This window comes from Ostrea edulis, chromosome 2 (assembly GCF_947568905.1).
Source record: "Ostrea edulis chromosome 2, xbOstEdul1.1, whole genome shotgun sequence".
NCBI classification, from domain to species: domain Eukaryota; kingdom Metazoa; phylum Mollusca; class Bivalvia; order Ostreida; family Ostreidae; genus Ostrea; species Ostrea edulis.
The window spans coordinates 1717501-1727500 of record NC_079165.1 but is presented as its reverse complement, the minus strand read 5'-3'; the positions used below and the strand labels follow the sequence as shown (position 1 = coordinate 1727500).

Here is a 10000-nt window from a genome sequence, read left to right as displayed (position 1 = left end):
ATGATGCACTGAGAATCACATTATAAATATCTAAGTCACAACTGTACACATTAATGCTGCATTAAGTACACTTTATATATTCTCACAGCTGAATTGCAAGTTTTTTGTGATTTAAAAAAATCAAAATAATAATTTTCAATGTTTTTCCTTTACATCATTACAGCAAAGACAACAATTTATATCTATTGTACCTGGCTGTAGAACTCCCTTGCTTGAAATTAGATAAACCCTGTAGAAGTAACAGCACTATGAAGAATTCTTTACAGATATTTGGCTGAACAGACTCATGACACCTCATCATTGTCATGTTTCTCAATAGCAAACAAGAAAACATATTGACACAAGCGTCAAATAGGCCGTAAAAGGCCAATCCCAATACACACTGTTATAAAGATAAAAATAAAACACTCCGATCACTTCCGAATACTTGTTTAAAGATTCTATAAATCTTTGGGAAAAAATAGTTGAAGTTCTTACTTTTCATTATTTGATTGGCTAGGTATATTAACTCAGTACTCATTTCTGTCTTGTAATTAAAATAATAATTGCGATAAAGCACATCACACTTTAGATGAAGACAACTTTGAACCTACATTGACCCACAGGCAATCGTATCGCTTGGATTCGAATTTACTATTAAAGAGTAGTGAATTCGAAGCCAAGCGATACAATTGCCTGTGCATTGACCTAGCTTCCGCTCTGTTGTGCCATATGTGTTTATCAGGCGCAGTGTTGTGGATACAAAATTATCGTATCATTTTAATACACCTTTAGTTAAATATTTATTTTACATTACTGAGCACTACTGATATTTGATTTGAATGTTAGTCAGATGACACAGAAAATCTTTTACATTAAAAACAACTTATCAACAAATCCCGCAGAAAACATTTTTATCCCGCAGAAACACAGCGTAAATCTTTAAATGTATATCAAAAAAATTATTTTTCATGACATTTTTGGTACAATCCACATGCAGCCTATCTTGATTCTATGCAAAAACTTGGGATATATTACCAGGTTCGGTTAAGAGTATATTTTGATAGTTCCTGGTAGTTGTAATTAAAAACGTAAAGTCAGCTCTTACATGTATTACAGAAGATCATATCTATGGACGTTACTAAGCTTTTGTAACAAAATAGGAAAGAGAAACCTTTTGATCAATGAATTTCAAAGATTAAACCTGGGACCCTTACCGGTACATTATTATTCAAGTGATCAGACTACTGAGGTAACTGTGCTGATAATTATATGAGGTATAGCAATATTACAACAATGTAAAATTCAATCTGATTAAAATCAGATCCTCGATCCGCTCCTTTATTTCTTTTGATTTGTCGCTACTCGAGTAGCGACAAATCAAAAGAAATAAAGGAGCGGATCGAGGATCTGATTTTAATCAGATAGTGTAAAATTCAACTTTATATTGGTTATACAACACTCTTCTTATCCAGGGGATGAAAAACTAGTTTTCCAAAAATATGGCAGAAACATTGCCGATGACCTTACATTCATCTGGTTTTCAAACAGTAGAGCTTAACAACTGCCTCAAAAATAGATCACGACAGAAAATCACAACCAGTAATGCTCAACAACTACCTCAAAAATAAAAAGATCACGAAATAAACGACAGAAAATCACAACCAGTAATGCTCAACAACTACCTCAAAAATAGACAGATCACGAAATAAACGACAGAAGTTGCGGTACTTTTATAATAGTACTATTCTCTGACGTTCTACATTTATACACAAGTTGCGGTACCTTTATAACAGTACTATTCTCTGACGTTCTACATTTATACACAAGTTGCCGTACCTTTACAAGCAATCTCCCCCTCGTCCTCTCCGTCTGCACATTCCGTCGTGTTGTCACATACCCATCTCTGAGGAATACATTGAATGTCACCGCCCTTGTAGCAGTAAAACTGGTTCTCGCTGCAGATATTTCCCGATGTCACTGGTGGGGGTCTCCATGTGGTGGGCGAACTTGTGGGAAAACCTAAACAACAGTGAAATCATCAGTTTGTGAATTCATCCAAAATCACTTGGTAAATAAGCTTTGTTGTTTGGGAAGTGTCTCATATAACCCTTGAATTTTATTCACAAAATTGTTTACAAGAAAGCAGTAAATATTCATTTGTATAATGACTTTACCACAGTCTATCTCATCCGAGCTGTCCCAGCAGTCCCGAATTCCATCACATCTCTGGCTGTATCCGTAACATCCATGGCCATTAGTACAATACAGCTGGCAGTATCTGGTGCCATTATGGATTGGGGCTTGGGTGGCTGGAATCAAGTTCATGGATTCATTACTTCAGAAAAAACTATAACTTAATCCTCTCCTACATTGAAAGTGTCAACAAATGATGATTCTCTAAATTCCTTTTCAGTATTACTATATTGCTACTGAATAAAAGGGTCATGGACATGATTTTGATACAAGATATTATTTAGATATGTAATTAATAATATGATACATGTAGCATAGCAACAAATCTATATTTCAAACAAGATGTGTTTGTGAAACACAAATGCCCCCGATAATGGCCAATTCCGAAGATGGCCAAGGTCACAAAGGCAAATATCTTGGTACCAGTAGAAAGATCTTGTCAAAAGAAATGCCCATGTACAATATGAAAGCTCTAATATTTACCATTAAGAAGTTATGACCAATGTAAAAATAATTAAAAGTCGGTCAAATGTCAATGTCAAAAGGTTCAATACCAACAGAAAGGTCTTGTAACAAGGAATACTCATGTGAAATATCAAAGCTCTATCACTCACTGTTCAAAAGTTATTAGCAAGGTTAAAGTTTTCAAAAAGTAGGTCAAACTCCAAGCTCAAATGGTAAAAAATGTTGGTACCCAAGGAAGGTCTTGTCACAAGGAATACTCATATTAAATATCAAAGCTCTGTCTCTTACTGTTCAAAAGTTATTAGCAAGGTTAAAGTTTTCAAAAAGTAGGTCAAACTCCAAGGTCAAGTTCACGGGGTCAAAAATGTTGGTACCCACGGAAAGGTCTTGTCACAAGGAATACTCATGTGAAATATCAAAGCTCTATCACTTATTGTTCAAAAGTTATTAGCAAGGTTAAAGTTTCAGACAGAATGACAGACAGGACAAACACAATATGCTCCCCGATCTTCGGGGCATAAAAATATATTTGAGACATTTAAATTTTTCATTTTCAAAACAAAGTACGAGCCCTGTTCATGTCATCACGCGATTCACCAAAAATCTTCTAGTCTTTCTTATTTGTGCTTAGTCCCTCGATTCATCACAAATTTTAGAAATCTTGGTATTCTAACCACTGCATATAGTTTCCTGGCTATGACAAGTGTGTTGACAAACACAATTTTGGGAACCAGATTTTATATAAATACAAAGTATATTCTTTGTAAAAATATTCTAATCCATCTGCTCTTAAAAGATCTTTTTCTATAACAAACAATAGGCCCATGGATCACATGTCTCACCCGAGTCACCTTGGCCCATATCTAAAGATTTTCCATATATATCTGCACATTAAACTTTGGTCCTTATTGTGGGCCTAACCTACCCCTGGGTGCCATGATTTTTACAAACTTGAATCTGCACTGTGTCAGGAAGCTTTCATGTACATGTTAACTTTTCTGGCCTAGTGATTCTTCATCAGAAGAATTTTAATGACTTTCCTTATATATTAGTTTGTAAAACTTTGATCCCCTATTGTGGTCCCATTCTACCCTCAGGGGCCATTATTTGAACACACTTAAATCTGCACTATGTCAGGAAGCTTTCAAGCAAATTTTATTTTAGCTCCTCTGGCCCAGTGGTGACTGGATTGAGAAGAAGATTTTTAAATGACCCCACCCTATTTTTTCATTTTTGTTATTATCTCCTCTTTGAAGGGAGCATGGAACTACATTTGAACAAATTTGAAAGCCCTTCACCCAAGGATGCTTTGTGTCAAGTTTGGTTGAAATTGACCAAGTGGTGCTGGAGAAGAAGATGAAAATGTGAAAAGTTTATGCAGACGACAGACAACAGACAAATTTTGATCAGAAAAGTTCACTTCAGCCTTCGGCTCAGGTGAGCTAAAAACTGTCAATTTCAATCCATCAAAAATAGTGTTAATGCCCCTTACTGTGGATTTACAGTAAGTGTGAACGAGACATCGGCAAGTACATGATGTGCTCCAGATAGTTCATTGGAAAGTCCCAGAGTGATTTTGAAGAGCACTTTTGATAGGTCGAGGTAGGCGGTCCCAAGTATTTGGCATTATATTATCTCGTGCCTTTCAAGTGTAAGTTTCACTATTTGATTTCAGTGTAAGTTGCACCGTACGTAGCGTGAGATTCAATATCGGTTTTTATTTGACAACAGAGATTTGAGATTACGTTAATGAAATGTCTTGTAAAGTTTATCTAATATATACTAGATATCTACATGTATAAAAGTGATGGGATATCTTATTAAGAAGAAAATATAAGATGTCTTATAAAAGATACAAGATATCTCGTAAACTTTAGAAGATATAACATTTATCAGATACCTTATAAAGAACAAGAGCCACGAATACCCAAATATGGCCCTGTAATTTTGTGTGAAATAAAGTTTGTTCATTCCAAATTTCCATCATGGTATGGAATAGCTTAGACCTTCGTCTTTATAATCCCAGTGTGTTTTTTCCGCGAAAATTCATGCATATAGAAATTATAACATGCAGAACCCATAACAGTTGTGTTATTTTTGCAAAAAATGACAATTCTCAACAATATGCACCAAAAATTAAAATAACCCCCGGGCCTCGATCCAGAAAATATTAATCAATTGTAAACTATTATATTACATACCGCATTGAAGTAAAGAGATTTTTTGGATCGAGGCTAGGGGGGTATGTGAATTATTATTTTTTATGTTCTACAAATAACCGGAATTTTTACATTCCATGCACGAAATCTGAGCATTTCTTAAGCTATAGGTTTAACACAAAACGTAAAATTCAAATAATATATATATATAGGGCTAGTCCCTTTGTCTCTTTTACAATATAAGTCATTATCCAAAATTTACACAATATGATTATTTCAAATAATAATTAAAATAAATTCGGATCCGCGCCATCGTCGGGATCGGGTTACGTACGTACATGTACATTCATCGATATATCAATATCTCAAATATATTACGTATATTGGATTGAAGATACCTGATGATATGTAACCATATTAGAACTGAAGTGAAAAAGCTGCACAAGGTAAGTAGTATTAATTATCTAATCAAAGTAAACATAAGAAAGTTCTCTGATCCACTCCAGATACGATCGAGATCCACCTATCGTCTGCGCCAGCATATGCAGCAAACCAAAACATTTTCTTTCTAGACCTACGCTATTAGATATTGCAAATTATCTAATGAGCATTTGATTTAAGATAATATCTGATACCACATAACCTAATTGATATCTGTTCATTAGGATAAGTTTTCTTAACTTCGATGGTCACGTTTTTAAATGCTATGGGAATTCCCCACTACTCGACCGATACCTATACAATGTCAGGGCCTATAGCCCTACTTGTAGGCCTAGATCAAAGTGATATAAAAGTAAATCTCTTGTGTTGTTCAGTGATTAAAGTGTTGATGAATCTTAAGTTGTCCTTCAAATATGTGGATACATAATGTAAATTAGGTCGCATAGGCGTCTGACATAATTCAATATTGTTTACATGTCAACCGGTGATGTAGGTCATCAGGTACCCATAATATTTCGACACACAGCTGTTCCGGTCCATTGTGTTATTCAACCAAATGAGCTCAATTTATGGAGATTCACAAATCATAATTAGTCAACTAGATGAATACGGAAAATAGTAGCAAAATACAGGCCTTGTAAATAAAATGTAAAGTTATAAAATACAAATATATATATTTTTGAATTAGAATTACACGCAAGGGTCAAAAGTAATTTCCGCACTGCTAATTTTCACTATACGTGTATCATTACAATTTTTACATTTTAAGAACTTCACTAAAGTTTGATTATTAATGTTATCATTAAGAAATTTTCAGAATATATGTAGATTTCACTCGAGATTCAGTACAAATACTATTTTTAGTGTTATTTTATATATATTTTTTGTGGGTCGATTTATGAATTATGAAGTAGATTTTTCAAAATTCTAATTAATATGAAATGTGTAAGATTAAGTTCATATACAGTTCTTACAACACGATTATCCTATTGAATAATAAAAACTGTAACACATAGAGAGAAAAAATAGCAATAACATTTCAATCTAGCTGATTATATGCCTGATTTCTGAAATGTTTACAGTAATAGCTGTAGTAGAATTAATTTTATTAGTACTTTAAAAATTGTATTATACAATGAATTATATAGCGAAAAATTACAGCGCGGAAGTACTTTTGACCCTTGGGTGTAGTTACAAGAAAAATACCAAAAATAGTGTATAAAATATATCATTATCTCGCCTATATTGATAAATTAAATTTCAATCTTTATATCAGAAATCAAACGGGGCAAAATTTAAAGTATATAAAATATAATCATATATTCTTGGGATCTACACAAAATATAGAAAGAATAAGGATGAAGATTCATTCCAATAAATTATTTATTAATTATAAGATTGAATTTAAAAGATTTATTCCATTAAATGTGAAATCTTGATTTGAATCTTATAAAATTGAATATATCAATTGGACTTACACTTTGACTTGTTTCGGCAATAAGAGGAGACGTGTATATCTTTTAAAAATCATTATTAACCTAAATAAAGATGCAGACATGTAGCATCGTTTCTCAAAGGGAGGAGGGATGGGGTGGGCAGGTGGAGAAGATGTCTTCACAATTGTCAAATTTCTTGACAAGTAAATAGGAATGTGGGTTGTTTTTTTTTCGCAAAAATTCAAAATCCTAATTCAATGTCTTATTTTATGGTGGAGAGAGTAGCGAATTATACACATTGCCAAATAAAAAAAAAAAAAATGAGAATTCGATTTATGGGTGCCCCACCCATCGTTACATCGATTCAATTTATAGCTTCAATTTACATTCTTCATTTGTTCTATTAAATAATATTTCATATATTATATAAATAACATACTTTGATTTATTGAAAGGGGCACCCATTGTTACATTGATTTGACCTTATACATGCTTGTTAAAGAAAGGGGTCAATTTGAATCTTTTCATTCTGGTAAAGAATACTTAAAAAGAAATATCATTTTGCATGTTTAGACAATAAACAGTGATATACAAATGAGATTGAGATAGAGAGAGAGAGAGAGAGAGAGAGAGAGAGAGAGAGAGACTAATTTCAATATTTATTTATAGATTCGTGAGTTGTTGAGGCTGCCAATTCCAGGATAAAGTGGTGGAAATACCTTGGACATACACTTCCAACAAACCAGGTGCCTTTCATAGGAGACTACGTGCGCATTGTGTGCGCAATTTCCAATAAGTATTTAGCACCGCTTTCGACAGGAAATGCAGATGATGATGAGGCTCTTGCAACCAAAATGCAATACCTGGCGAAGAGAGTCAACAGTCTCCAGACATTTGTGGAAGAAAACGCGCTGGACCGAAGGTCGTCCAACTGGGAAGTCGCTCCAGATTCCTTGAATTTCCCCAAACTTGACGAGGAAGAGTTAAGAAATCTAACATGTGGCGAGTATCAAGTAAGACTGTGTCCAAGTTATATGCAAGAGTACATTGAAGGTGATGCTGATATTTTGGTCCATAAAGAACATCCTGGATTAATTAGAGTGAAGCTGCAAAGTAGGCATGTTACCTCAAAGAAATATCTTCTTTGGATCCAATACTCAGAATCCACCGTTAGTGCATGGTACTGTAAATGTCGTGCAGGGGCACGTCTGGTTGGGGTATGCTCACACACAGCGTCTGTTGTGTGGTACTTAGGATTTGCAAGGCACAATGGCGGGAGCTCTTCAGGTGTTCAAAACTGGGGTGATTTTGTTAAAGATGCTGCTATCATTGATGTCTCTGACACTGATGACAGTGACGTAGAAGAATGAAAGTTCTTAATAACAGCGTTTCATATGGTAGGAGGGTACTAAAATGTGTTAGACATATAAGTCAACTCCTATTAGAACATTTACTCTTTATATGATATGTTACATGTATTTGTAAACCCTCATTTTTCTGTATTTTTACAGCGCCTCAAATGTTAGAACCTGGCAACTTGTTTTTTTTTAATCCAACCACCGACATGTCATTTTTTTGTGATTTGGACCACTTGATAGATAAAACGTGCATTTCTTCACAATATGTAAAAATTAGGTGCTATATCATATTTCTTATGAGTGAATTCATTTGATAAATATTATTGATTTATTGATAATTAGGTATTTTGGTATACACACAGAATGATCTATATTTCCGGAAATAATAAATTCATGTAGAACAAGTATTATCTGATGACTGATGATGAGATTACATGTACGTTTTCCTTAGCTTTATGTAAAATAAATTATTATTTTTCTATGATCGAACTAAATGTTCATGTGTTATTCATTTCTTACTATATGTACTTGGTACTAGCTGTGACTTTTGTAACAGTCCCCCCTCTACCCCCTTCCCTTCCAATGTATAGTGTCCTAATAGCTTTTCAAACACAAAAGCATATACATCAATAACTATTGATGTGCAAAAATAAAAGTGAAAAACGTCAGATAAAGATATGTTATATTGAAACGTACAGTAATGGGCCAATAGATTTCATCCGTAAGTCAACTGTTGGATCCATCGTGTTTTTGTGTACATCCTGTGAGCAGGAGTTTTAGAAACACCCCCCCCCCCCACCACCACCATAAAAACTATCGCTCTGTGCGATATTAGGATTGGATTAACCAGTATGGCATACTTAAATACATGTAACAAAGCTAAGTATAGAGGTACTGAATTAATATTACTTAAAAACCGTTGAATGATTGTATATAAATAAAAAGAGGAAGGGAGACAAACAGAGAGAGATGTTCGAGTATACCATGTGTGTGTGTTTTGAAGGAAAATAACATAGAAAATTTTATATATGTACAGTATTAGAATAAAATTGCACTGAATAGTGTTTTTGTTTCACTTACCTAGGGAACTTGAACATAAAAGTACATGAAACGTTGCAAAATTGTGACGTTACGTTGTAAAATTGTGACGTCAATACAAATCTGGCCAAACACAATATTAGGTACTTTGAACGTCAATAACTAAACAAGAGGCCCATGGGCCACATCGCTCACCTGAGTTACCTTGGTCCATATCAGAAGATTTTCCATATCTATTTGCATGTAAAACCGTAGTCCCTATTATGGCCCCAAACCTACCCCTGGAGGCCATGGTTTTTGCAAACTTGAATCTACACTATGTCAGAAAGCTTTCATGTAAATATGAACTTCTTTGGCCCAATGGTTCTTGAGAAGAAGATTTTTAAAGATTTTCTCTATATATTTGTATGTAAAACTTTGATCCCCTATTGTGGCCCCATCCTACCCCAGGGGGGCATGATTTTAACAAACCTGAATCTGCACTATATCAGAAAGCTTTCATATAAATCTCAGCTTTTCTGGCTTAGTGGTTCTTTGAAGAAGATTTTTAAAGATTTTTCCTATATATTTGTATGTAAAACTTTGACCCCCTATTGTGGCCCCATCCGACCCCCGGGGGCCATGATTTTAACAATTTAGAATCTGTACTATATCAGGAAGCTTTCATATAAACTTCAGCTTTTCTGGCTCAGTGGTTCTTGGGAAGAAGATTTTAAAAGATTTTTCCTATATATTTGTATGTAAAACTTTGACCCCCTATTGTGGCCCCATCCGACCCCCGGGGGCCGTGATTTTAACAATTTAGAATCTGCATTATATCAGGAAGCTTTCATATAAATCTCAGCTTTTCTGGCTCAGTGGTTCTTGAAAAGAAGATTTTTAAAGATTTTCCTTGTATATTTGTATGTAAAACTTTGATCCCCTATTG

General features: G+C 34.2%; 1 protein-coding gene across 1 annotated transcript in view; it reads right to left on the bottom strand.

Annotated features, from left to right (window-relative positions):
- Positions 1-10000, bottom strand: part of LOC125680305 (sortilin-related receptor-like) — an 84899-nt gene that overhangs the window by 31401 nt on the left and 43498 nt on the right. The window contains exons 23-24 of the mRNA XM_048919775.2: positions 2157-2291; positions 1819-2001 (exon numbers count right to left, since the gene is read on the bottom strand). Of these exons, the coding sequence (XP_048775732.2) occupies positions 1819-2001; positions 2157-2291 (318 nt within the window). The remainder of the gene's footprint in view (positions 1-1818; positions 2002-2156; positions 2292-10000) is intronic.